Consider the following 27,113-nt stretch of genomic DNA (forward strand, 5'->3'; position numbering starts at 1 on the left):
TTGAAAACATTATCACTCTGCTATGTATAAACAGATTTTTACACCACTGGGAATATCATTGGTGGACGAATCCATATTTAAGCGACTGCTCCTGAATAACCCGCCGCATTACATGAACAGGCGCAGGCCTCTTCGTGAATAATTCATATTGAGCAATACCCTGCTCGATCAAAACTAACAGGCCGCTCACAACAACCCATCCCTTAGATGCACGCGGCAGCATTTGCTCCATGAGTTGTGTCTTGAAAGGACCATATGCAACCTATACTAGTCAGTATCCGGCCCAGCTCACCACAATGGCAAAACATACCTCAACAAATACGCCACCTGTTCGGCTCTCCAGCCATTCGTCCGGGATTTTGAAAACGACGGGGTGTTGTTCACTGCCGATTTGGAAGGGAGGGATGCAGGGCACGACGATAGTTGGCAAGCGAATATCAGATGGCCAGGGATCTGATGAGCGGAGAACATCAACTAGCAGGTTAACCCCAGCCTTAGATTGTGCCCATTCGTTCCAATAATCAGCAAGTCTTTGCGCATTTTCGTGGGTGCGGTTATAAATGCAGATTCGTCGAACGCCGAGTTCGTAGCAAGCATATATCGCTGCGCGAGCCATTCCTCCCGCACCAACGATCAAAGCTGTGGTCCCGTCTCGAACAGCATTCGCGGGAGAGAGGTGCTTGTCGATACAATCTCTTATTCCAATATGATCAGTGTTGTACCCTCTTCGAACAGTGACTCGGGAGCCATCAGGTTGATAATTTTGCTCAAGCACAACAGTATTGACTGCTTGCATGTCCTTTGCGTCTGGCGTGATCTCATCGATGAATGGGAGAACAGCAGATTTGAATGGAAGAGAGATGGTGACACCACCACGATCATTGTCATTTAAAAGTTGATTAACAACAGATATGTCGTCAGCTTGCGTAGTGTCGTATGTATGCGGAAGTCCGCTGTACTCATACGCTGCATGATGCATTTCTGGTGAGAGACTGTACTTAACACTCCGACCAAAAATCGTGAACTTCTTCTGCGGTAATAGGAAGAGCCCTGCCATTGCAAGCTGCGCCTTCTGGAGGGTTACTCCGTCGTGATTCGTTGACGGTAACACGACAGGTGAGAGAGTAGGGTTTAGACATATTGAAGCTCGACCAAGCGATCCGCTATTGTACGCGATAACAGGTAAATTGATCAAAGCCGTGGCCTCTTGAATAAATGAGACACACTGCAGATTGTCATCCGGAAGTTGAGATTCACCAGTGAGGCGGATCGCATCCAGTTCAAATTGCCGTGTCTTTTCATGAAGGGCAGCGGGAGTGATTGATGCGTGGCGTGAACCGACAGGGAGCTTATCGTGAAGACCACCGATAATTTTTGTATATCCCCTGGAAGCATTCAATCTTCGTATAACCCTTTCATCGCATTCGAGTGATATTACAAGTGCCTCTGGGGCAAGGCGAAGAATCATTCCAAGGAGTTGGTTGTAGCTCCTGGGGTCCTGCGGACTCGAAGAAAGTCCCTCTGCATCGATGATTATTGCAACGCGTGAGTGCTTCCGAAGGGTTGCAATATGTCGTGAGAGTCTAGCTGCAAGTCTAGCAGGATGTATTTCGTGGGGTGTCACCACCAGGGTGATGGCATCAGCGCCAGTTTCCAGGAGTTCCAATTCTCGAGACTTGTCTTCAAGCCAAGATGAAGACACTTCCAGAGAAAATGTGTGCGATGCAGAGAAGGGCTCTGATGAGAAGGTTTGGGGGATATATGATCCAAAGATGCGACGTAGAAACGTCACAAATAGGCGCTCCGTTTCCTTGAGCTTGAGGTAGGCGGGAACTGACTTATGCTGAGGCAGACCTTGAGTGAGGTTAAAAAAGTCAAAGTTGGAGCATGACTCGAAGAATTCATTTCCTAGCTCGAATAGTCGGTCGAATTTCTCTTGACTTGTTGTGACGAATTGTCGCAAGTCTTGTTCGTCTCGTCTCACATATACAACAGGGTGTTGCTGGGCAAATTCCGCCAGCAGCGTTAGCTGGGGACGACTTGCAAATGCTCCAAGACCAACAATGACACAATTTTTCTCGTTGTTGGAGAGAAGTTCCCTCGAGACCTTGAGTTCGATATCGCGATATTGTGCGAGTCCATGACGTGCAATGAATTTTTGTGGCGAAGACTGAACTTGTTGTTGAAAATATGAATCAAAATCGATGAAGCGACGCCGTAACGCAACCGATGCTATGATTCCCAATGTTCTTTTGCCAGCCCCGAAAAAGCCTACTAGTAGCAGTGTAGAATGTGGATCATAGTGCCGGCGAATTCCTAGAGCGTCATCCGCAGGCCCTAGGTGAGGGTTGCTAGGCTTCCCATGAGTTGTCGAGCCAGCGACGGTACTCATTTCGATGGAAGTCTTTTCTAAAGGCAATTTGTAGCCCAGCAGGGTGAATCGAGATGACTTTGAACGTATTTGCCATCGCTTTGCCATTGAAGTCGAAAGCAGTTCATCGCCGGCTAAAGTCAAGCCGATCACATGACCTGTTGCCACTGAATCGCCGAGCTTCACGACCGTCGGAAATAGGTTTATTTCACTATTGAAATGCATCAAAATGTCGGGCCCACGTCCGCCGAAACGGCAACGCATTTACCGTGCCTGCGATCAGTGCCGTCGGCGTAAATCCAAGTGTGATGGAGAACAGCCCGTTTGCTCCATCTGCAGCCAGGCTAAGCGGGCCTGCACCTATGAGACCGGCGGGGGCCGACGAGGACTTCCATCTGGCTATGTACGTAGCCTAGAGATTACCCTGGGTCTGATCTTTCAGCATGCTCCGAATAGCCAGAATACGGCGCACAACGTACTTCGAGATTCACGAGGCCAGGGCAATTTCCTGACGAGCAAGCTTGCAAAACGCTCTGTCTCGCTTTGGCGAAAATCCAAACCATACCGAGACCTGTCACAGCTAATTTCACCGGGGTCTGATGATGAGGTTTTTGATGACTCTGAGTGGGAGCCCGAGGAGCTCGCTGAGTCCCGGGATAATGACGAGACTATGGCGGATCTTGATAATGCACCATCAAATCCAGAACCCCATAAGCCCGCGCTCATTCAAAAGCTACCAAACGACGCTTCACACTCGCATATATTCATGAATGTGCAACTGCCAGATAGAACATCCGATCTCGTCGACTTTTATTTTACCTATACCCATTGCTGGTTCCCAATCCTCGAGCGTCGGTCGGTTTTACGTGCCATGCATTTGGGCAATGGCAATAGCAACGGAAATGATCATGGAGACTTTTCATCCAAAATCTTGCTTTGGTCTCTTATCGCGTATACATCCGCCATGCGAGGAAATGCGCAACCCGGAACACCCAACTTATTCACTCTTCAACTCGCCATTGAGCAGCAAGCATTGATGCAGTGGGAAACCTTGAACTTAGGATACATCCAGGCAATGCTCCTTCTTGTATTGATGCATGTAGCCATGGGGAATATCAATCAAGCATGGCCATTAGTTGCAAAAGTATCGAGAATACTGGTGACCTTGCCATTGTCAGCGAGGAAGGCCCGTTTCAACCACGTTTTCAATGGATGTGTCCTTCTGGACAATATGCTATCAACACTTCTGGATCGAGCTCCCTGCCTTTCTCGGGAGGAGCAATCAATGTATGGTCCAGTAGAAGAAGACGATTTGGAAGAGTGGGATGTATGGTCACCATCTCGGCCTGGGATGGACGAAGACGGACAAAGAACGCCTGCAGCACCCTTGAGAGCATTAAGCATATTCAACCACATTCAGCAACTCATGCAACAACTATCTCGGGTCTTATACCAGCCCTTGAGTCCATCCGGAATTGAAAGCCTTTTGAACGAACTACGAACAAGACAGAATATCATTTCAGGAAGCCACCCATACGACCGACAAAATTATGCCACGCCTGCACTATTGAATCTCCATCTCGTCTCAGGTTTCACAACACTTGCATTCTGTCGCAGGTTTGAGCCGGTCTCATCTGCGAGTGAAGATTTGTGTGCACATACAATTCACCATACACTTGACATCCTGGATCATTATCGTGAGATGACCGGGGCAAAAGGGTCATCACCTCTCAGCCTTTGCTTCGCACTGCAGTGCCAAAAGTCCCTGGCGATTGGAAATTTGTCTGATACCCAGTCCCTTCAAAACAGAATCTCCAGCTTCCTACACCCTCTCAGACCAATCGGTCTTGCCGAATGGAAGAACCAATTATCACATCCAGCCCTCCCCATCCCATCCCTCGAACGAGAACACCAACCACAGGTCAACCTTGAAAATCCACTATCAATTCCCACATTAGCGGACTTCTCAAATGCAACTCCACCATCTTTCATTCCTCAAGAGTCCGAGCCATCATCAGTAATGAACCTCCCAACAATCCCATCATCCAACGAATTCCCACCACTACAGTCCCTAGGCGGAACAGGCGATGCAGAAATGTACGACGCACTCTTCGAGGAAATGGTCACTTCATTCCCAGCCAGCAGGTACGTCTCTGCAACAAACAGTACTTTCACTTTTAAAGTCACTAACAATATCCAGGCAAGAACCCGCATTCGCGCACAATCTCGGCTTCTACGATGGAGACCTGGACACAGATTTCCTCGCCCAATTGCAACATCCGCCGATGAGCTAAAGTAAAGCTCTCGCCAACCCCATTCATAATCTCATACGACTCACGATTAACCCATTCGATGACCCGCAATTCACCTACTTTTTCTAGTTATGAATAGTTACCCCCAATTGGAAACACGCACCATGTAATACACAGATACCCGGTCGGCTAAGTCCACAACCGACCTAACCACCAACTTGAACCACTAGCACTACATAAACCCTTAGTATAAATACTACAAAAACATTCGATTCAACTCAGCCAAAATCACTACATCGCCACTGGCACCAACAAATCCAACCCATCTTCAAGTTAAACCCCCTTCACCCTCCACCCAAAATGTCAATCCTCCTCCTAAACGGCCCAAACCTAAACCTCCTCGGCACCCGCGAACCACACATATACGGCAACAAAACCCTATCAGACATCGAAACGGACATCACAGAACTAGCCTCATCAAAGGGCGTAAAGCTCCGAACCTACCAATCAAACCACGAAGGCGCAATCGTGGATCGAATCCACGCCGCACGAGGAAACACCGATGTTATCCTCATCAATCCAGGCGCATTTACACACACCAGTGTTGCGATTCGTGATGCGTTGCTAGGTGTTCAAATTCCGTTTGTTGAGATTCATCTTTCGAATGTGCATGCTCGTGAACAGTTTCGGGCGCATAGTTATCTTTCGGATAAAGCGAGGGGTGTTATTGTTGGATTGGGGGCGTATGGGTATGAGGTTGGGGTTGAGTTTGCTGTTAGGGAGGTCATTCAAAAGAAATGAATCTAGTTCAGGGCTAAGGTTGATCCGGAAGGTGGACTCGAAATGGATTCAAGTTTGTATATAACGAGGGAAAAATTCTTATACCGTGGCCCGTTGGCAGACTCGGAGGCTGTATACATTCGGGGATAGTGGAAATGGTAGTTTGTGGTAAATATTATTGCATAGTAGTTGTGGCGGATCGACCTTTCAGGGGAGCCCACCCATACCGCCTACGCGATATGGGTGGGCCACGGCCCTGTGTAAATAACGGCCATGTGTAAATTTTGCAACTATTCACACTATCTATCAACGCAATGGCTTTGAAACTATACAAAAAAGCTCGCTATCCGGTATATTTGCCAATTCCACGTCATTTGAAGATAAATCTGGCAATGTAGGCTCCGGTGGCGGCGAATGGCCCCATTTCTTCTTGTATTGATTGCGGAGCTTTGTAGCAGCGGTCTTCTCTCTTTTGGCCTTCTTTTCAGCAATACTGCGATTGGCGTCCTTTATGGATAGTATACCAGTTTGAGATAGAGGTTTAACCTGTCGCTTGCTATATTTGCGTTGTAATGGCGTGCGTGCGGCTGTCATCTTTGTAATTGTATTGCGTAGGGTATCAGCACTCTCAGCCATAATCTGAGCATGTTGTAACACCCGGTCCAAATTGCGTTGCTGCTTTAGTGTAGCAGTAGGTATTATGCATTTTGCATGATTCAATTGTTGTCTTTCGATTGTTGGAGGAGGTGAACTGTGCACAGATGAAGACGAAGCGATACCAGGTGGCGGTGTTGTATCACCATATAGAGCGTAATTGCTTATATTTAGATCATCTACCTTAGGCAATTGGTTCGCAAGGTCCTCAACTATTGTATCACCATTTGTAGGTAATATTCCACGATCTTTGAATGAATCACGAATAATGCGAGGGCTTTTCTATGCAGTAGCCCGAACCTCAGAGATGACACGCAAAAATTCAGATTTCTTTGCAACCTCACCAGACCAGAAGGCATGCAAGTTATTTTGTTTCTTAAAATGCTGCTTCAGCGCTAAAAATGGCTTTCCATCTAGCGGTTGACAAATATGTGTTGAATGAGCATGAAAGCAGAAGGGTATAATGTTATAATCGAGGGCAGTTTGTATGAATTCATGTGTCTTATGAGATCCATGGCCATCAAATAGAAGTATCCGCTTTTCGCCTTTTTTATAGCGATTCGCAGTTACTTTATGGAAGTGATGAAGCCATTGAAGGGCTAGATTATTATTAATCCAGCCATTTGTTGATACAGCAGTAATGGTATCCTCTGGAAGACCCTCACTGCTATAATACTAATCTTCCTGAGGAACCTGGCCCTTGAAGATGTAAAATGGAGCCATTGACCAGCCATCAGCGGCAATACATTCGAGTGCTGTTATAGTCTCAGAATGCTCTGTCTCGGCGATATTAGAACGCCGCTCTGTACCACTAATGATGGTTTGTGCCTTTCCCCTCCCAGGTTGAAAGCCAATTTCATCAAAGTTATATACTAAGCGCGGAGGAACGTTCCTAGTAACCCTTGCCAGGCTGTTATACCACTGCTCAAGAGCTCCAGCATCTTCAGCAGAGATATGCTTATCATCCTTTGGCTTTTGGGATATAGGTTTAAGGTTCTTGTGACGTTTCATGAAGCGATATACCCACATTTTGCTTAGTGGTTTTGCATCCTTTTGTGCACGCAAAAAGATAGTATTTGCTGCATCTTGCAAGATAGCAGGCGCAATAGGCATATTCACGCTCTCCATAAACAGGACCCAGCCTACTAAGGCCTGTTCCTGTTCATCTGTCAGGGCCATATTGGTAGGTTTTCGACCTGAAATCGACGTTCTACCCTCACGGACGCGTCGATAGAGGGTTTGATAGGGAACGCCGAAATCGCGTGCAATGCGCGATATATTCGGCTTTTTGAGGGCATTGGCCGCTTTGCAGGCCTCGGAAACGCGAGATTCATCAGTTTTAGAGGATTTAGGCATCGTGGTGGAGGGTAAATATCGCAAAATAGTAGATTTGTGAAAAAGTTTACACATGGCCGTTATTTACACATGGCCGTGGCCCACCCATATCGCGTAGGCGGTATGGGTGGGCCTGCCTGAAAGGTCGATCTGCCACAACTATGTACTACCGGATAGTAAATGTCTGGCAACTCTTGGGGCCCCCTTCCGTTCTAGTGCTCACCCCCTCGCCGCTTTTGCTCCCTGCGCAAAGGTATAATATACCAGAACTACAAGGATCTGAGTGAAATACTATACTATCATTCAAAACTCAATTGTGGAGCTGACCTAAGTGTCCAAATCTAGCCTCTGATCAGTGCTTGGCTTTAATATGGCGCTGGAGATTATATTTCCTTCCATTCGCAGAATAGTCGCAACGAGCATGAGGACAGACATAGACCGTCGCACTACCAGTGAGTCCTGCCAGTGGGCAGGCTGTTATGAAATAATTGCATGTGTCGCGTGAGGTCCTTTTGGGTTGTGAACCGTCTGACGCATGCGTTCATCAAACACTTGCAGGGACGTGTATTGGCACTATTTGAGATCTTTCTTAATAATTTATTAGGGCTCTCGAAGGTGGACAGGTCTGGTGAGCTATATCATCTCTAATATATTATAACTCTGGCAAGGTTTATCCTTGATGGAGTGTCTGGGTCTTCCTTCCTAGGTATATACGCTGTAATACAAAGTTTTAGGGTCCTTAATGGCCCACGGCGACTGCAATGGCCCTAACACCAACCTCAAAGGATGCCCCGCTGGCGCGAACGTTGTTGGTGCTCCTGGGACCAACTCCCTTGGCGTGCACCCTGTCTGCTAAATTGCGTCATGAATTTGGTACTAGGGATGCAATTAGGGTGCCTGCAATATGAGATCCCGAATGAAATACGGTTTTGGATAAAGCATATCCCATTTTTATACGTCCTGCATCCTACCCTGTGTAGCTACTGTAATGCGGTGTAATAGATCGGGTCGGTTATGATATGGCTGGCAGATCAAGTCTGCCGGCGATTCTGGTATTCATTCGTTGAGGTTTCCTAGTAAAAACAGATTCATAGTATACATAGTTGATGGTGACAAGAACTGGCCCAATATAATCCAATCAATCACCCTTTAGCATCATCCGCGCTATCCGTGTTGAAGTCGCTGGCACTACCTCGCCTCAACGACAGCACGTTCTTGTATGCCAACTCATCGGCCGTGCGCTCAGCGGCACGCCATCGAGTCACGGCCTGCTCGACATCCTTGAACATGTCCTTTGAGTCTTGGATGATACCACCCTCTTCCCCGTCACTCGACTGCGTGCTCTCGCGGGAACCACGCTCGCTGATCATCGGGAAACCAGGACCGAAGCCTCGCTCCGGAACGGGATTGTACATGATTGCATTGGCGAACATCCGTACAAACTCCTTCTCCAACTGAGCAGAGTTGACAATACCCTTTGGAGGAAGGAGGTCTTCGCTCTTCTGGAGCATGAGAACATTGTTCTTAGTGGGCGTTCCGGAGATCGGTGCCGGTGATTCGCTATCGCCTGCACCGGCTGGAGTACTGACGGCTTCGGTTGAAGCGGCCACGGCTTTGCTTCCTTGGTGAACGGCGGATTTGATGGTTTTAAGGTCTTGCGGGCGGTAGATCAGGTCGTGGTAGCCGGGTGCGTCGCGCTCTCCAAGTGGCTTGGCAAAAATGGAAGCCAGCTTATGAGTAGTCACATCATTTAAGATGGGAGCCGCGGTTCGATGGAAACCGCGTGTACACACGACATATCGAGACGTGTCTACCTTGGGCTCTTCGAATGATTCACTCAGACCACGTTTGCGCTTGGACCGTAGCTTGGGGGTTGACTCGTCGACACTTGGAGCAGCACCAGTGCGGCGTCCCGGTCGAGAATCACGTCTTGTGTCCGCTGTTGGAGACGCCTCGCGCGAGGCCACGGAACGCCCCCGGCTTTGTGAGGACGCTGAGCTAATCGCACGGTTTCTCCGATTGGCCGATGGTCGTTCGGTTTTGATGGTCGGGGTAGACTTGTCACCGGTGGCTGCTTGGCTTCGTCTCGTCTTCCTTTCTCGTGTGCGTGAGGTGTCAAATGCCTCAGGGGATGAACCCCTCTCACTTATTGGGCTAACATCCTCCGGCCGCGGTCGAGGTGGCGACGTTGGGGAATGTGGGATACTGAGACGAGGAGTCCGCTTCCATGGAGTAGATGAGCCGGGTGTGTCGATAGATAGCCGTGGACGAGAAGCTCGAGTCTCGGAGAACGGGGGAAGGATCACACTCGGGGTCTGCGAAATCCGTGGATAGCCTATTGGCACAGGCGTTTGCGCCTCTGAGGGCGCTGCACCTGGCGTGCTTGGGACATTGGAAGAGACGGAGGTCTTGGAGTGTTTCCGTGATGGGACCTGGGAGGGAGGTTGAGGTTGCTTGGCACCCGCGGGGCCAATGTGAGAAGTAGCGGTAGGAGAGACGGCGGAGTAAGGGGAGTGAGGAGGAGGATCAAGCTGCCATTGCTGGAAACTCGATTGAGTGGGAGTTGGTTCGCCGCCCACCTTGGTCAAAGGTGTGGGGATGTTCGGCCGCGGGGCAATTTGTGATGGGTGAGGTACTGCAGTAGGTGGCGGTGCTGTCGGTGTTCCAGGAACCGGCTGTTGGGTTCGAGGGGCGAGTGGTGGGGGAACGGGGACTTGCGAGGGCTTTGGACCACTCGGTTGTCCTGGCGGAGCGGCTTTGTCTTGCGCGGATGATTCTTTCAAAGCCACCGCTGTCGCATTGCTACTAGGTTGGACATTGGCAGGCTGCGGTTTCCCTACCACATCACCCGCGCCATGCGACACATCCTCCGGTCTCTTATGTGGAAGAGCTTCCTTCAAAGTCTCGTCTTGCCGTGACGCTTCCTGCTTCACATCGATATCCATCGGCTGGGGCGGAGATTCGGTGGGGATGGGCGTCGCAGTTGTCGGTCCCACGGCTTTATCGCCTTCTTTCTGGAGACGGTCGATTTCATCCTTGATCTGAGTATATCGCTTCTCGTCCTCTTTGATCTCTTTCGTGACTAGCTCCTTGTACCCCGCGTAGAGGTGGGCGACGAGCTCTGGGACTAGTACGGAGTGGGTGGTAGCGGTCGAAAGATTCTCTGGGCGCGGGCTGGAGATCTTGCGCTTCTTGGGGTTGTTGGATCCCGAGGTGTCCGTTGGCCATGCATTGGGACCATGTTCTCGATCAAACCCATCGCGCAACAATGTCGCATACAGATCCTCGAGAGCCTCGGGGCTCAGGCGATCGGCACTGAATGCGACATGCTGGCGCACATGTGGATTGTTGCTCAAGAGGGTTGAGATCGAGGTGAAGCTTGCCGGGCGCACATCGGAGGCCGCTAAGGACTGGAAAAAGAGCAGGGACTCAAACGGAGTGTACGCCGACAGAGGAGGCATCCCCCATTGCCCGCCCGGTCGGCCACTGGCGGGGATGGCTTTGGGGATGGGGGCCACGATGGGAGGGATGGCGGTGGTTGGGGGAGGAGGGACGCGAAATGGACGTGGAGGTGGAGTTGAAGTTAAAGATGTGGACGTGTTCGGTCGCGCGAAGATTTTCGGTGGGTTCCTGGAAGGGGTAGAGCGAGAGCGAGGGAGAGGGCGTGGGCGAGGGTGAACGCGACCGGGGAGGGAGAGCCGGTTAGGAGAGGAGGAGGAGGTGAGAAGGAGAGAAGGTGAAGATGAAGATTCAAGGTGAGAAGAAGAGGAAGGAGTTGATTCGATGAAGGCCCTCGGTGGTTCCTGCCTGCTGCTGCTTTTGCAGTCCCCCCGGGTCGCCCTTGCCAGTTCGGCGACGGATACAGTCACGTGAATTCCGGGTATGGTACTGTCACATCACAACAGCAGTGCTGACTAACAATAGTGAAGTACATGCTTCCACTGTAAGGAGGACTCGAAGAGATTAGGGTAAGTACGAGTAAGGTACGGAGTGCCCTAAGATACTCTTCTCCGTATATTGTGGCTGTATATGTACGGGGTAGGTATAATAATACTCTATGCAGTATGCAAGTATACAATAAGTAACTATACTACACACGATACACCACACAAGTATATAGATCTATCCACACTTATTTCTACTGGCAGTAGATAACTAGTATACAGCCCTGTCTATGGAGTACCCTGTCTGCACTTCACTGACGCAGCAATGACCAGTTGATCCTCTCCTATCTTGACCCCTTTTGCCCAAGTGCAATCAACCCAAGTGGAGGTGCCCCTGAGTCCTGAGCTACACTACGCTACGCACCACCAACGTCTCCACCGGCGATTTCTTTGACAAAAGCTCCCCCCCCTTAAACCCAGTGTAATACAGTGACAGCCCTCCGGGTGGATAATCACTGGCCTCTCCACGATATTCCGGCGACTAGTAACATAGTCAGTGGGCTACGATCGCCTCTCCTCAACTTCTTTTTTTCTTCTCTTTCTCTTCCCCTCTTCTTCCTTACTTTTGCTACTCTCCCGCCCAATCTACCTAGATCCGTGCTTTACATCCTCTCCATTCGGTATGGTTCTCCCACCAGCCCCCTTCTCCGTGTTCCCCTCCGGTTCTCAGTCCTCCAAAGGGGGTAACTTGGGACTAGTCTCCCCTTGCCGCTCCCGCTGTCCGAAGTATACACAAAAGGAGTTGGACATCAACTGACATTCTTTGGACCTTCCCCCACCAGATAGTAACCTCTTTCGCAACTACATTCAAATCCCACTTGCACTTGGTCCTTTGCCTGGTCCGAGTCTCTTCCTCGCCGATCATTCTTCTCCTGTCTGGTCTCCTTAGGAGTCTCGTGCCCCGCACATCCATTCCAGCGCTTCCACCTTGCCGGCCTCCCTCATTCCTATAGAGCACCCGGTTCTACCTATACAGCTTCGCATAATGTCTTCCGATTTGGACCGAGAGTGGAAGCCCACCAAGATGCGCCCTCAGTCGTGCGTTGAATCTCTCCCCTCCTCTCCTTTTCCCTCCCCCGCACCCACAGCCCGTCAGCCCAACAAAACAGACCTATCACCAATATGGCCACCCAATGCTAACCCCCCGCGGACAGGACCATGGCGCAAGACTTTTCCACAGCACTGGATAGTGCCTTCTCCCTCGACAGCGATGTCAACCACCTCTCCCAGACCATTGATCAAAAGTGAGTACCGAGTACTAAGTAATTGTCAATGACATGTCGCATACTATGGCAATCGCAATGGCAACCGCAACCTCCTCCCCGGTCGCATACGCTAATTCAGCACCCACAGGAAACAAGCGATGATGATTCAAAGCCGTGAGCTCGAGGAGCTACAGCAGCGCATCCGAGATGCGGAGAACCGCCTCAAGTCGCGGCAATCGGTCAACTTTGGCTCTCCCTCGACAGGCCGGAACTTCGGCGAAGGCCAGACAGCCGGTAAGGGTGGTTCTGCTTGATCTTCCCCGTTGCATCGCATTGCATTTATTGCATTTCCCAATACCGTGCCTCTTATGTCTTGCATTCTGCATTTGCATTTGCATCTTGCATCTTCCATTCTTTGTCTCTCTTTTCTTTTTGTTTTCTTTTTTGACTATTTCTTGCATATAAATTGCGAACTGGATTGCGGTCGGGAAGACGGTAGACTGATGCGCCGACCATAGCTCCCCGAGAAGGAACCGTCACCGAGCAGCCGGAGCCAGAGGAGGAAAAGCCTGAGGCAACGGAGACTGCGTCATAATTGGGGAAGGGCGCAGGATACTACATATTGGATATTTATGATATATCCATGGATTTGATTGAAGCCTTCAAGTTCTTGTTGATTTTTATACCTTTGCGGATGGCGGCAAACCGTGGGTTGGCAGGATCCGGCGCGGATCAGGTCTGATTTGGATTATTCTTTTTCTTTTCCTTTCTTCTTCTTTTTCACTCTTCTTTTTTATATCCCTTCTGTCTTGCTCTGGCATATCTTGAGAAACCCCATTTGTATGTACACGGGCGTAATGTGATTTGATTACCTAGGACTACGATCACTACTAGTAGTAGTTAGTAATACTAGTACTAATATCTGTAGAACCTAAATCAAGATTCCCATCAGTGTAAGCCCTGCACTACTGCTAGTGCCAGTACTAACTAGCACCGCAGATAACTGCTGCACAGCTGTACAAGTCCAGATTGCAATGGACTCCCCAACAGAACCAATCAAAGCAGCACGAGAGACGCCCGATATCCACCGGTGCCGTCATTCACTCGGCCTACCTGCAATTGCCCAAACTGCCGTTCTACGCTACTTTCTGCTATCCGCCCTGCTTTTGCTGCTTGAGCTACCACGGACCCCTCTTTCCAAGAAGGTTCTGAGGCCGTTTTTCTCTCTCCCTCTTCCCTCCCTCCAAGTCGAAGATTTTGGATCTTCTCACTTCCTAACATTCTCCCTCCTCCTTTTGTGTCTTGACTTGCTTTCTTACACCCATTCCCACGCCAATTGCTCTTCATTGCTGCATTTCCACATTCCCCTTCCCCCGCCCTCCGGCTCCACCATGGTGCTGATCGACAAGCACGAGTTCCTCACCGAGGAGGAGAAGCGTCTGAAGGAGGATCGTGATCGCACCAAATACTGGAAGCGATGGGGTCCCTATGTGGCCGAGCGACAATGGGCAACCGGTGCGTTTGAAGCTTGCTGTGTGATTTTCGGCGTCGCGGACAAGACGGGCTAACTTGAATGACTTCATTACTACAGTGCGGGAGGACTATTCGTAAGTTCGAGTCTTCCACTGGCATTCTCATATCACCACCATCAGATACTAACAGTAGTGTTCTAGCGAGGACGGTGATGCATGGAGCTGTAAGTATTCAACCATGTCAATAGCATGACTGCCATGACCTTGATGCTAACCAAATAGACTTTTCGCACGATCATGCGCGGTCGCGAACATTCCGCTGGGGTGAAGACGGAATTGCCGGTGTTTCCGATACCCACGGTTTGCAGAACATTGCATTTTCCTTCTGGAACGAGAAAGAGTGAGTTGTAAACTTGTGAGACGCGGGGGCTGCAGGCGTGCGGGGGAGACAGCAAATGGCTGACCACTTATCACCATCACTAGTGAATTCCTAAAAGAACGCCTGTTCGGCCTGTCCAATCCACAGGGCAACCATGGTGAGAGTGTCAAGGAGGCGCATTTCCATGTGGATAATACCCCGACGGTAGGTGGTACTTTTGATTCTTCTTCTTGCTATACCCTGCACAGACCCCATCTGACCGGCATCTAGCACTCTTACATGAAGTTCCTGTACAAATACCCCCAGAGAGAATTCCCGTACCAGCAATTGGTCGATGAGAATGCCAAGCGATCGCGTCTGGAACGTGAATATCAAATCCTCGACACAGATGCCTTCGCAGACAACCGTTACTGGGATATCTTCATCGAGACCGCCAAGGAAGGTGACGATGAGGAGGAGCTGATCTTCCGAGTCATTGCATACAACCGCGGCCCCGAGCCCGCTCACCTGCATATCGTACCCCAGGTGTGGTTCCGCAACACTTGGTCTTGGGGATTTGAGAACCAGGGCGAGAAGCCATCCATCAAGCACGAAGGACCTCGTATCGCCAAGTCAAACCATGAAAAGTTGGGTGAACGCTATGCCTGCTTTGCCCCATCGCCCCCGGTTGGATCCAGCGATGAGGATATCCAGCCCCGATTGCTGTTCACTGAGAACGAGAGCAACAATAAGAAGCTGTGGGATACCGAGAACGATCAGCCCTACGTGAAAGATGCCTTCCACCGTCACATTGTTGATAAGGAGAAGGACGCCATCAACCCAGCCAATGAAGGAACCAAGCTCGCCGCTTGGTATGCCTTTGACGAAGGCGAGGGAGTGCCTCCTGGCGAATGCGCTGTCGTTCGATTCCGATTCTCCCGCAAGAAGGAGGAGTTCGTGGACGAAGAAGTCGTGGACGATGTCATCGAGCAACGTCGCGCTGAAGCGGATGATTTCTACTATCGCATCAACCCGCTCCCCATGAGCGAAGATCTCCGCAACATCCAGCGACAAGCCTTCTCCGGAATGATGTGGTGCAAGCAATACTATAACTTCATCTACGACCAATGGGCCAACGGTGACCCAGCCGAGATCCCCCCCTCCAGAAGGCCGCAAAGGCATTCGCAATGAACAATGGCGTCATCTCTACATCGACGACATCCTGTCGATGCCAGATTCCTGGGAGTACCCATTCTTCGCAGCATGGGATACTGCCTTCCATTGTATCCCACTCGCAATGATCGATCCAGACTTCGCCAAGAAGCAACTCGACCTCATGACCCGAGAATGGTACATGCATCCAAACGGCCAGTTGCCCGCCTACGAATGGAATTTCGGCGACGTCAACCCACCCGTGCACGCGTGGGCCGTGTTCCGCACCTTCAAGATCGAGCGCAAGATGTACGGTCGACAGGATCTGGATTTCCTCGAACGAGTTTTCCAGAAGCTGCTTCTCAATTTCACCTGGTGGGTGAACCGCAAGGATTCGGATGGCAAGAATGTCTTTGAGGGAGGATTCCTCGGATTGGACAATATTGGTCTTTTCAACCGTTCCGAGCCCCTGCCAACTGGAGGTGTTCTCGAGCAGGCGGATAGCACAGGCTGGATGGCCTTTTACTGCCTGTGCATGCTGAACATTGCCCTTGAGCTGGCCAAGCACCGTCGAATCTATGAGGACATTGCGTCCAAGTTCTTTGAGCACTTCATTCTCATCAGCGATGCGATGACTTACCGCTCTGGGGAGGATAACATTAAATCGTTGTGGAATGAGGACGACCACTTCTACTACGATGCCATCTCATACGGTGGTCCCTGGACCCAGCAGCTGCCGGTTCGATCGCTGGTCGGCCTCATCCCGCTCTACGCGGTACTCACACTCGAGCCCGAGATCATCAAGAAGTTCCCCTCATTCAAGAAACGCCTGGACTGGTTCATCGAGAACCGGTCAGACGTAGCCGAGCGCAACATCGCCAGTATGAAGCGCCGCGGCAAAGACGACCGTCTCCTGCTCTCGCTGGTGAGCAAAGACCGTCTAGAGAAGATCCTCAAGCGCATGCTCGACGAGACGGAATTCCTATCCAAACACGGTATCCGATCGATGTCCAAGTTCCACGAAGAGAACCCTTACTCGATGGACGTAAATGGCCAAACATTCAAGGTCGGCTATGTCCCCGGCGACTCCGACAGCTCTCTATTTGGCGGCAACAGTAACTGGCGCGGACCGATCTGGCTCTGCGTGAACTTCCTGCTCGTTGAATCGCTGCTGCGGTACTACATGTTCTACGGCGACTCCTTCCAGATTGAATGTCCCACAGGATCAGGCGATTACATGCACTTGGGTGGCGTTGCCGAGGAACTGCAGCACCGTATGCAGCATCTCTTCGCCCGTAATGACGAGGGTCGCCGTGCTATCAATGGAACCAACGATCTCCTCGATTTCGACGAGAACTGGAAGGATTACCTCTGGTTCCACGAATTCTTCGACGGCGACACCGGCCGTGGTCTGGGTACATCCCACCAATGTGGTTGGACTGGTCTTGTTGCGAAAATCATTCACGATACTGGGTAAGCAGTCTTTCACTTCATTCCAATATATAATAAATGCATTACTAACATCTCTCCCAGCCTCAACTGCCGTCTCCCCCAAACCCCACGCTCCCCCTTCGCAGCAGCATCCCACTACTTCGACGACATCTTCTCCCGCACCGGCCGCCGCCCCAGCTCACGCCGCCCATCCGTCCGCCGCTCATCCACCAACCGCTCCATCGGCAATCGCAGTGACTTCAACTCCACCATTGCCGGTGACGCGACGCCCGCAGCCCTGGATGACGAATTCACTAGTAGTCCCATCAGCCGTCGCGGAAGCACTGCGTTCGGCACAAGCCAGAACGGCGACGAAGATGAAGCGGATGAGCATGTGCACAATTATGTCGAGAGTCAGTTGCAGCGCGTGCGTAGCTCTGCTTCCATGGCTGCTTATGAGGATGAACTTGTTACCAAGGACGATAAGCAGAATGGTAATGGTAATGGCAATGGGCATTGAGATGAGTTCATGTTCTAGCAACATTTTTGAGCTGGATATTTTCTTTCTGTTTACTTTTCTTTCCTTTTCTTTATCATGGACATGCTTTCTATTTTCCTTTTTTTCTCGTTCTCTACTTTCCTTGCATTTGCCCTCGACGGCGAGATATTGATTTCAAGTTGATTTTGATGATGGATCTTATGATAAATTTGTGATGTGATTGATGTGATTGATGTGGATAAACGGGTTGCACTAATAGATATCGTTGCGATGTCATATACACTACCTTGAGCGTTTAGTTGAGAACAATCGAGACTGCATTTGGCGCATTTGCTTATTTCACTATGGTACTAGTAAGCCCGTTATATCTGATAGTAGACCAGGGCTCCGGCTGCCTCGGTCTACTATGCGAAAAGGTGAAAGGTAGTAGTCGTACGCAGTATGGTGGTACCATCTACTCTGCGAACTGTCCTTGCCGGCTATAGCTTAGACATAGTACCAAGTATGAGTAATGAAAAGTGTATTGTGCAATTCACAAATAATGAAAACAAATGGAACTGAAAAGACCGAGGAAGATCCGTAGACATAACAAGGGGACAAGAGACGATTCGTCTCATCTCGTCCCATCCCATCCATCCCACGGCCTCCGCTTTCCAACGCTACCGTTCATGCGGGAATGCTATATTCTAACCAACACGGCCCCACACAACTCTCGAAGGTGTTTATTTTACATTTACAAAGCATCGGTCAGAGCCTTGTTCATCTTGGCGATCTTAGAGGAGACGCTCAGGTCGATGGTGCGGCCACCGATATCAACGACGAGTCCACCGACGAGGTCGGGGTTGACCTGGGTCATGTTAGCGACGGGTTCCCGGGAAACGCAATATGCAGAGAGGTTCTACTCACGGTGGTGACAATCTTAAGCTTCTTGCCCTGGCTGTACTCGGACTTGGCAACGGCCTTCTCGAGACGGGAGATGGTCTTGGCGTCGAGCTCCTGGGGAGAGTAAAGCGTGTTAGCAAACCGGTACACACTTTCCCTGGCGGGTTGAAGTGCTCATTTAGAGTAAGCAGGCGTGGGAACGAACCTGGGCGGAGGTGATGTTCAGCTCGATCTCACCGCGGTGAGCGCTCATGAGAGTGCCGAACTTCTCGCAGACGGTCTCCAGGGAACCGAGACGGTTGTTCTCGGCCAGAGTGAGGAGGAAGTTCTTCAGGATGTCACCCTTGTCGGCACCGGCGACCTTCTGGAGCTCAGCGACGACCTGGAGCTTGTCGTCGTGGGTGAGGGTGGGGGCACCGAGGATGGCACCAAGCTTGGGGTCGGCCTTCAGGGTCTGGCCGAGGGCAGCGACGGCCTTGGCAGTCTGGTCGAGGGCGGAGGACTTGGTGGAAGCAGTGTACTAAATACATGGATACAAGTTAGAAAGGGTCATTGTGTTTCGCGACAGGCATATCCATGGCTTTGTGTTGGTGTAGACGTCGTTTTGCGGAACTCGGATCCGGCATTGAATCTCAATCTCGAAAGAGAGGGGATGCAGATGCAGACAGGGAGGGGTGTCGGGATAACACGGAGTCGCGAGGAAAAATGCCATCACGAGGATCGGATCACGTAGGGGAGTCGAAGGCATACCAGAGCAGAGGCGTAGGTGCCAGAGACGCCGAACAGAGCGACGGGGGGGTTGACATCCTGGGCCGGGGTGGCATAGGTGCGCAGGCTGTTAACGGCGGCGCGAGGAGCGGAGAACTGCTGGGCGGCACGGAGGCCGGAGCGGGCGACACGAGCGGACATCATTGTGAATTGAGTGCGAGGAGAGCCTCGGGGAGGGTTGAGAGTTGTGATGGGAGGTGAGGTGCGAAACGACGGGGTCGGTTGGCTTCGTGAAGGTTGAGTGCAACTGGCTCCGACTTCTTCCAGATCACGTGTTGCTGACATAATACTCCCGATTTTCGCAGTCACTTGGCACTTCCACAGTACAGAACATACAATATTTCTGATATTCCTGATATTGACTACGTACTCCTGTCGATTGTCATTAATATTGACAGTTGGGGTATATTTGACATTGCCGACGTCAATTCATCACACTTGATTCATGTCTATGACTACTCTGGTAATCTCTCATTTGCGACAGCCCACACCGGAACACCGGGATCTCGACTCCTTAACTCGGTGATCAAAATAACGGTTGATTCCTAGCCTGCCATTCATTCTCCATCCTAAAGACGGCCACAGAAACAGACAGAGCCAGGTTGAACGCCACCCTATTCAAATAAAACAAACTTCGACAATGCATGCCCACGCCCAGAACGCCAGTGAGAATCCCGCCGACCGAAATCGCAACCTAGAACCCTCCAGGATTCGGGTATCATCGGTAAACAGTGATATCTCATGCATAATTGTTCATGAAACAACAGCACGCCACTCAGTCGCTCTTCAGCATACTATCCACCAAGTCACCGAGTGGTCCCCAATAATCCTTCCCGCTAGCCAGCTTGTGTTCGTCGATGAATAAGACGTAGTGCTTGAAGCTGGTGTTCAGATGGGGCTCGAGACCCAAATGTACGACGACGGGGTAGTGGTGGCAGTAGATATGGGCGTAGACACGGTACAGACGCTTGAAGATTTGGCGCAAAAGACTGGAGAAGGTTTTGGGGAATGGAACACCTGGATCGTAGAATATTGTTAACGTTATCCTCTACCCTATCTGGGGTGTCAGAGCTGCGGTACTTACCGATGCGACTGGGGAACATTTGCTCATTATCGACATTGCTTTGTACCCAACTCATCAGGTGTTCAATATATTCGGGCGCGGACATCTTGGTGGGCCGTTTGTAGTTTTCTGAATCTTGCCAGAGGTACTCGAACCTGCCAATTGTCAATACCAGGCGTGGGGAAGCTGAGTCTCATGAGGTTGAGTGGGATCATACTCGTCAGTTGCCTTCATTTCAGGGCAAGTCTGCGGGGAGCAAAATTCGGTTATAGAGCCATAGAGCAGGTTGATCTGGTTGTAGAAGTCGACGACTATACATTAAATCGAATGTTTATATCAGTCATCTTGTCCCCGAAGTTCAAGTTCCCCGCGCATATAAAGAAAAGTCTCACCATTCACCGCGAGCCATTCATTCAGGTCCTCGCCCTCAGGAAGCTTGACGGCCTTGCGCAAACTGCCACTTCCCAAGGTGGCCTCGGCAAATTGCCTCAGCTGGTAACTACTTGTGCCCTTGGCGGCGGATCGGGGCTTGAAGGGGGCTCGCGTCCGTGCATTGCTGGGAGGGGTTAGTCCAAATACACCTTGTTTGAGTGCGCGCACTGCTGGCGAGAGGTAGGAGGGAGGCTCGAGCAATGGAAGATGGGAGGTGCGTGTGGTCTGATAGATGCCCGAGGGGCTCAGACTGAGGGAAGGGGAACGGGTTGGCGGGGAGCGCGACACCGCATCTGGTGTGGAGAGATGGACAGGGGCAGGAGCAGCGGGGACAGACATGGTGGTGATGAACGAAGCCATTTTCGTTCAGGAGGAATCTCCCTTGGAGATGTTATCTAGCGGGGGCGCTGATCGGGGTGTGGCTGCATTCCAAAGACAAGGGAGTTAGCAGGGCGCATGGCGATCGGGGAATGGGGGTCTGCGGCATGCCGTACCACACTGGGAGCAAATAGGTATAGGTTCGAGACCGAGACCGAGACTAGGTGGAAGATGAGACAAAGAGTACAAAGGAACAAAAGGGTAGATCGACGACAAGGAGAGAGGTAATGTTCCAAGTTAAGGTCAAGTCAAGGTTACTCGTATCGGGTTCAGCTCCCCCACTGCCCACTGACGATAGCCGTCATCGCTGATGCGCGCGTTGCCCCAGTGACCGCGTCAGCACCGTGGGTCACTATACTACTAGTACTATTCAGTCAATTCACATTGTACGTAGTACAACTTCATTGATTATTACTCTATTCATTCTATCGTGCATTAACTCATGATCCGAAATATCGTGAATAGTCATCTCGCGAACACAGGTTTTCGCGGCATCTTTCAGGTACTAGTAGTACTAATACTAGTACCATATCATGAAGGCGTGTCATTGATAAATTGAGAATCAGCGATGTATCTTAAGGTAATTCATAGCTACCGAGGCCCTTACTTCAGTTGCTCATCTGCGCTTTGACAGGAATCTCGACGATTAGGTATATACCTAGGTACACTTGGGCATCAACATCCATGAAATAGGTATATATACCTATCTACGGGCTTTAACTCCAAGTTGAAGGCAATACCTAGGTAGCTGCTTGAATAGTATTCAAGTTCGAATCCATAATGATAGTAACATCATGATGCCCAGGTGCCCAGTCTTTTTGTTGGGGTAATTGATCTGCTGGACACGAGATACTGTAGGTTCAAGTTGTGATACCTTGGCCGAAGCTGTTACTTGTTAGTACTCGCGATACTAGTATATCCTTGTTGGGTCACTAGTGTGCCGTCGGCTACTCCTTCCCCGCACTTTGCCAGACATGACATCAATTCCTGGAGAATTTCAAGTGAGAAATTGATTCCGTTGCGGCCATTTCATCCAAACAGCCGACTTGAGTTATCAAACTGATGAGTTGGTGCATAGGGAAGTACTATTCGTCTGTATTACTTGCCGCATGACCAACCTTTGCTCACCTAGGTCAAACGAGGCTACCATTCGCGTATAGAAATAATCGAAAGACAACAGTATAAACCTCATAGTATGATAGATGGCACGAAAGAATTCCGTCACAGCTCTTCCCAGAATCTTCCAGATAGTTTCTCTAATATGGAGATGTAGATCAGATATAAATATAACTGAGCCGGAGCTAGACTGTTTATTCAAGTAGTCTAGTAGCACGATTTGAATGATGCATCACTCTAAGCTTGCCTTCTCTCCCAGCTCCCGAGGCTTCTCGCCATTTTCGGCCATCTCATTGAATACCCGTTCAGCAATTTTGAAGGCATCCACGCCAGGGTGCCCCACAGTAAACTGTGGCGTGCAGGATAGCCTCCCGAATCTCAAGCTCGCTCAGCCCATTATTGCGGGCACCTCTGAGGTGAATAGCTAGCTCAGGGCCACGGTTGAGGGCCATTAACATGCCAATATTGAGCAGACTGCGGTCTCGTCGTTCCAAGCCAGGTCGGGTCCAGACATTTCCCCAGGCCCATTCAGTGACCATTTCTTGGCCGGGTTTCGAGAATTCGGTCGTACCGTTTGCTAAAGCTTTGTCGACATATGAATCTCCCAAGACCCCGCGGCGAACCTTCATCCCTTCATCGAAGAGCTTTTTGTGTAGGTCGTCGAACTTCGGGTCGGTAGACATCTTGGTCGGGAGATGGAGCGTTGGCGAATCAAACAAGTAGCTCAAAGATATGTAGAGTCAATAGAAATATTTGTTCAGTTGTAGAGATTGCTGTGACGTGAGTGGAGGGATTGAAAATGGACTTGAAGATGTACTCCGGCATAATCCGTTAAGCCGAATAATCGGGGGGGATGCTTTGCCCCACCCCTTGACTCCCGAGGTCCACCAATTTGGAGACCTCCAAGGCTGGAATGGAACATCCTTGAGGGGGGGCTAAATTTGCACGAAAAGCACCATTTCCGATGTGTTCCTAGTACTATGAAATTACGCATACCTTTCGGCCACTGGGTACATAACTGGGGTGATTGTGTGACCATTGATATTTCCCCCCCAACAGTAGTACTATCCTAGAACGGTGGACAATACACATTGACAACTAGAATATAAGGACCTATAAGCTTGGCTCACATATAAATCGCGTTACTACTTGCTTCAGGGTTTCTTATTAAAACCAATCAAAACGAACATCAAGTTTTAATCGAAGATTGAAGAATATACTAGGATTTCTCAATCAGCAATTACTTTCGACCGTATCAAAATGCTTAATATCCCTTTTCTCCTCGCCGCGGGCAGAGAAGAATTGGTATTCAATGCGCAGCAGTCTTCAACTCGTTGAGGGGTAACAAGTTGCTGCAGAATATTTCTGAGGCCTGGAAAAAGGAGGATTGTTATAACGAATGGCAGGCCACCATAGCGCGTAAAGTCCCAAAGCCGGCTCACGTGCTTGGATGTAAACGCGAAAGAAAACACAAATATTATCATGATATACTAGTACAGCAACATCGAAATGCTCTCGAGCCTGAGCCTCGATAGACCTTAATGGCCTTGGGGCCAGACACCACCTTATATCCACAGATATTTCCTGCTAACGGTAAGGATATCCTAGAACGGTTAGCCATGCGAGTTTACATGACCTATCATTGCTCTCCTACTAGTAAGCTCCCGAGCCTCGCTAGATTCTGGCAGCCTTGGGGCTAGATGCCACACACTCCGGTTGGCCGAACGGTCTATTCCCAATTTACCATTGCACCTCTCGCGGCATTGAAATGCACGTCGTATTTGATTCTTGAGCTTCTTGCCCAACAATTCAAATTGTCTTCCATATCCCTACTAGTGTGCAAGCCGAAAGCCTTGTTCTCGATTAGAGACGCTTTGATTAACAAAGTTGACGATCTAAAGCAAGCTGAATATCATCTGGGGGCTGTGTTTGGGCGAACAGAAAATAGACCCACAGGTGCGAGCTTACGTTGGCTCGTGGGGGCGGGCTACAGCAGTACTACCCTAGCTGAAGGATATGAAAAAGCCCCCAAAAAATTATATAATTTGGAACACAGTCCAAAAGCATTCTTCATTTAAACTGGCATTGTCACCGCCTCAAATATTAGACGTTTTCAAGTTGAATTTCCCTACAAAGTTCAACAACTCACGCAAGCTCATATTGTCACGGTATACTAGGATATTTATATGAGAGGAGTTGATCCAAATACCTCGATCCTTCCATCTCACTTGACCAGAACCTCTTAATATTGCTCAAATGGCGAAGTCTCGAGCTCAAGGTGCCTCTGCATCATTACGGTGGTGGATTATGGCAATTCCTGCTTTGCCAGTCAGCGCCTACGCCTTCTATTTCATATTCTACACTCCATCAGGCAACAGGCCCACGAGAACCCGTATGCTATCATCAATTCACGGCTATATCCATATAATCGCAGGCGGTGTGGCAATGCTCCTGGGTCCAATCCAATTCGTCGAAAAAGTTCGCCGATTATATCCTTCGGTACATCGATGGGTCGGACGAGTTTACGCGGCAGCCATCTTCGCTAGCGGTCTCTGTGGTCTACAGGTCTCCATGGATAGTAACGCATATCCCATCGGTGACTATGGATTTGCGATTTTAGCCATTTTGTGGATGGCGACGATGACTATGGGCCTTCGCACTATCTGGAGCGGGGATGTTTCTGGTCATAGGGAGTGGATGATACGGAATTTCGCGTTGACATATGCTGCCGTGATGCTACGCTGGCAGCTTGCGCTTATGATACTATTCTATCGAATGACGCTTCCGGCGGCTTTGACCATTGCAGCCTACTCTTGTTGGATTCCGAATATTATTTTTGCGGAGTGGTACATCGGGATGAGGAAGAATCGGAAGTTGGCTGTCGAGTAGGATGACACTATGTATAAAAATAAAAATTTGTATTCGGTGAGAGAACCTCAGCCTGGCCATCTATCTATAATTGTTGATCAGCAAATCGAATTATTCTAAAATAGGAAGGAATAAATTCTTTACCAGTGCCTCGCCAAATCCTTTCACAGCGAGCCAGATTTTTCAGAACCAAAATCGGTGAAGGTTTCAGAGATATCAAAATCAACCCAGACCAATCTATCAGGGTTTCTGTGGACAAGGAGAAGACTCGGACTTTTGGGGTATATATCTCGGAGGTAACCCCTCCGGGGCTTGCTTTGTATATCTCCCTCCTGCCCTCGATTGCCTGGGAAAAGAGTGCATTGTAGTCCTGTCGGAACCTTAGAAGTTAGTATATTTCCACAAAGGAGGCTCCAGGAGATCAGACAACAAGATGACAGGTTGTCTCACCAACGGGGAAACGCTTCAGAAAGGAACATCGATAGATATAACGAGCAGTATGACAATTTAAATCTATGCTAAAGAGCCGCGCTCCGGCGAGGCACCTTCCACATTCCCCTCAGCCTCCCAGTTCTCATTGCCACCAAGATAGCGAAAGACAACTCTAGAGTCTAGGTCTCTACATCGCGCATCCTCGCTGGCCCCTTCGTACGTTCTTAATCCCACATCACCGAGGACATTATTTGACTCCACCCGGTGAGCCATATCCAGAGCCAGTGAAAAGTCCTTTTTCATCAATTGAACTTTGAAGCCATCCCGATACCCATTCGAAGATGGCGCTTCCGGGTAAACACCGGGCACTGGACAGAATCGATCGCAAATTGCGTTCTGTGCAGTACCGGCAGCATAAACCTTTGCAAGAACACGCGGATCAAGACCGGAGCGCATACCCATATCCATGGCCTCGGAACAAGCAATTGCAATGATGCCAGATAGGTAATTGTTTGATAACTTGGCTGCTAGGCCGAGCGAAGGTCCACCACATGGGATAATCTTGCCTCCCATGAGAGAAAGGAGACTGGCGAGTCGCTCGATTTCTTCCTTGTCGTCTTCTGCGCAGCCAAGGAAAAATGCAATGGTGCCTTTCTTTGCTCCGATAACACCACCACTGACGGGTGCATCGTAAAGTAAGGTCTTTTGAAACTTCTTCGCGATGTCCTCTTTCACTTCAAGGAAGCTAGCCGTGTCGATGGTAGAGCAATCGATTAATAATTTACCCTCGATATCTCCGGAAGAGATCCCGTTGGTTCCCAAGTAGACGGTCTTCACATGTTTCCCTTCGGGTAGCATCGTGATCACAATGTCCTATACTTTCAGTTCAGCTTCCGAAGTGATTTGGTAAGATATATTTCCTCTTCGTACAGATTTATCAGCTACATCCTTCGGGCTAGAGGCCTTGATTATTTTGTGGGGATATTTCGAATAAAGATCCTCGACAAGAGCAGGGACAATATCGTAAACTTGCAGTTTTGTAGATTCTGGGAGTTTCTCCGCCAGGTGGACTGCCATCCACATCCCCATAGCCCCAAGGCCAATGAACCCGATGGAATCCGCTGCAATGTTGGCCATATCAACGTGAAATAAAATGCAGTTTATGTTCTCGATTGTGAATAGGAGATGTTGCTAGGTCTCTCCACGGGGTTGGATTTATTTAGTGACCAACACCAAGTCGGCTAAATGACTTGAGTAGCGCAGTGATCAATGCGGGGAATTGGGGTCTATTCGCTGAGATTGGCAACCCCAATATTGGGGAAATGCTGCGTACGTCACAACTTGCCTAGTAACTATCTACAGTACACACACACACACACAATTCATTAACGCCCGGCGGCGGAGCCGAGAGGGCAACTATCACTGATCTACCAATACATGCATGTTTGGGTATACGCCGTGTCTCCTTGGAGCCCATACAGTATTTCCTTCCGTATTTGCCATTTCAGCTTTCAATCTCATGGTTGGTCCCTGTGGTTAGTATTGGTTAGTAGACTGGCTTGAAGGCGCTTCTTCAAGTGTTCAACATCCTATCTTCGGTAGTTGAAGCGCGTCTACCGTCGATCACAAGGTGTCGGGGTTAGTAAGGTGAGTTTTTCTATCAGCTCGTCGGCAGGTCTAGGTGGCCTCAAGTCGGCCCGTGGCGATGGCGAATCGTATTG

At 49.8% G+C, this 27,113-nt stretch overlaps 12 protein-coding genes across 12 annotated transcripts; 5 read left to right on the top strand and 7 right to left on the bottom strand.

The window, feature by feature from the left end:
* Positions 1 to 55: 55 nt before the first annotated feature.
* N7509_001623 (putative pentafunctional AROM polypeptide) lies at positions 56 to 2,635 on the bottom strand (the record flags this gene model as incomplete). Its single annotated transcript, XM_056626260.1, has 2 exons — positions 56 to 262; positions 311 to 2,635. The coding sequence occupies 2 exons, from the start codon at positions 2,633 to 2,635 to the stop codon at positions 56 to 58; spliced, it is 2,532 nt and encodes an 843-aa protein (XP_056492055.1).
* Positions 2,601 to 4,665, top strand: N7509_001624 (Zn(II)2Cys6 transcription factor; the record flags this gene model as incomplete). Its single annotated transcript, XM_056626261.1, has 2 exons — positions 2,601 to 4,516; positions 4,572 to 4,665. The coding sequence occupies 2 exons, from the start codon at positions 2,601 to 2,603 to the stop codon at positions 4,663 to 4,665; spliced, it is 2,010 nt and encodes a 669-aa protein (XP_056492056.1).
* Positions 4,666 to 4,983: 318 nt separating this feature from the next.
* On the top strand, positions 4,984 to 5,424 carry N7509_001625 (type II 3-dehydroquinate dehydratase; the record flags this gene model as incomplete). The annotated part of the gene is made up of 1 exon (XM_056626262.1): positions 4,984 to 5,424. The coding sequence occupies one exon, from the start codon at positions 4,984 to 4,986 to the stop codon at positions 5,422 to 5,424; it is 441 nt and encodes a 146-aa protein (XP_056492057.1).
* A 285-nt stretch (positions 5,425 to 5,709) lies between these two features.
* On the bottom strand, positions 5,710 to 6,039 carry N7509_001626 (transposase; the record flags this gene model as incomplete). Its single annotated transcript, XM_056626263.1, has 1 exon — positions 5,710 to 6,039. One exon carries the CDS (start codon positions 6,037 to 6,039, stop codon positions 5,710 to 5,712), a length of 330 nt encoding a protein of 109 aa, XP_056492058.1.
* A 2,495-nt stretch (positions 6,040 to 8,534) lies between these two features.
* Positions 8,535 to 10,853, bottom strand: N7509_001627 (uncharacterized protein; the record flags this gene model as incomplete). Its single annotated transcript, XM_056626264.1, has 1 exon — positions 8,535 to 10,853. One exon carries the CDS (start codon positions 10,851 to 10,853, stop codon positions 8,535 to 8,537), a length of 2,319 nt encoding a protein of 772 aa, XP_056492059.1.
* Positions 10,854 to 12,321: 1,468 nt separating this feature from the next.
* N7509_001628 (uncharacterized protein) lies at positions 12,322 to 13,136 on the top strand (the record flags this gene model as incomplete). Its single annotated transcript, XM_056626265.1, has 4 exons — positions 12,322 to 12,374; positions 12,491 to 12,580; positions 12,690 to 12,835; positions 13,060 to 13,136. The coding sequence occupies 4 exons, from the start codon at positions 12,322 to 12,324 to the stop codon at positions 13,134 to 13,136; spliced, it is 366 nt and encodes a 121-aa protein (XP_056492060.1).
* Positions 13,137 to 13,932: 796 nt separating this feature from the next.
* Positions 13,933 to 17,474, top strand: N7509_001629 (uncharacterized protein; the record flags this gene model as incomplete). The annotated part of the gene is made up of 6 exons (XM_056626266.1): positions 13,933 to 14,056; positions 14,296 to 14,413; positions 14,497 to 14,596; positions 14,663 to 15,509; positions 15,538 to 16,996; positions 17,057 to 17,474. 6 exons carry the CDS (start codon positions 13,933 to 13,935, stop codon positions 17,472 to 17,474), a joined length of 3,066 nt encoding a protein of 1,021 aa, XP_056492061.1.
* A 712-nt stretch (positions 17,475 to 18,186) lies between these two features.
* Positions 18,187 to 19,247, bottom strand: N7509_001630 (F1F0 ATP synthase subunit 5; the record flags this gene model as incomplete). Its single annotated transcript, XM_056626267.1, has 4 exons — positions 18,187 to 18,300; positions 18,360 to 18,449; positions 18,541 to 18,855; positions 19,086 to 19,247. The coding sequence occupies 4 exons, from the start codon at positions 19,245 to 19,247 to the stop codon at positions 18,187 to 18,189; spliced, it is 681 nt and encodes a 226-aa protein (XP_056492062.1).
* Positions 19,248 to 19,878: 631 nt separating this feature from the next.
* On the bottom strand, positions 19,879 to 20,958 carry N7509_001631 (Mob1/phocein family protein; the record flags this gene model as incomplete). The annotated part of the gene is made up of 4 exons (XM_056626268.1): positions 19,879 to 20,120; positions 20,188 to 20,321; positions 20,384 to 20,477; positions 20,559 to 20,958. The coding sequence occupies 4 exons, from the start codon at positions 20,956 to 20,958 to the stop codon at positions 19,879 to 19,881; spliced, it is 870 nt and encodes a 289-aa protein (XP_056492063.1).
* A 1,439-nt stretch (positions 20,959 to 22,397) lies between these two features.
* On the bottom strand, positions 22,398 to 22,775 carry N7509_001632 (4-carboxymuconolactone decarboxylase family protein; the record flags this gene model as incomplete). Its single annotated transcript, XM_056626269.1, has 1 exon — positions 22,398 to 22,775. The coding sequence occupies one exon, from the start codon at positions 22,773 to 22,775 to the stop codon at positions 22,398 to 22,400; it is 378 nt and encodes a 125-aa protein (XP_056492064.1).
* Positions 22,776 to 24,348: 1,573 nt separating this feature from the next.
* On the top strand, positions 24,349 to 24,981 carry N7509_001633 (DUF2306 domain-containing protein; the record flags this gene model as incomplete). Its single annotated transcript, XM_056626270.1, has 1 exon — positions 24,349 to 24,981. The coding sequence occupies one exon, from the start codon at positions 24,349 to 24,351 to the stop codon at positions 24,979 to 24,981; it is 633 nt and encodes a 210-aa protein (XP_056492065.1).
* Positions 24,982 to 25,473: 492 nt separating this feature from the next.
* N7509_001634 (uncharacterized protein) lies at positions 25,474 to 26,529 on the bottom strand (the record flags this gene model as incomplete). The annotated part of the gene is made up of 2 exons (XM_056626271.1): positions 25,474 to 26,265; positions 26,323 to 26,529. 2 exons carry the CDS (start codon positions 26,527 to 26,529, stop codon positions 25,474 to 25,476), a joined length of 999 nt encoding a protein of 332 aa, XP_056492066.1.
* Positions 26,530 to 27,113: the final 584 nt, after the last annotated feature.

This window comes from Penicillium cosmopolitanum, assembly GCF_028827165.1.
Source record: "Penicillium cosmopolitanum strain IBT 29677 chromosome Unknown utg000004l:1.0-4361866.0:1.0-4365735.0, whole genome shotgun sequence".
Lineage (NCBI taxonomy): Eukaryota > Fungi > Ascomycota > Eurotiomycetes > Eurotiales > Aspergillaceae > Penicillium > Penicillium cosmopolitanum.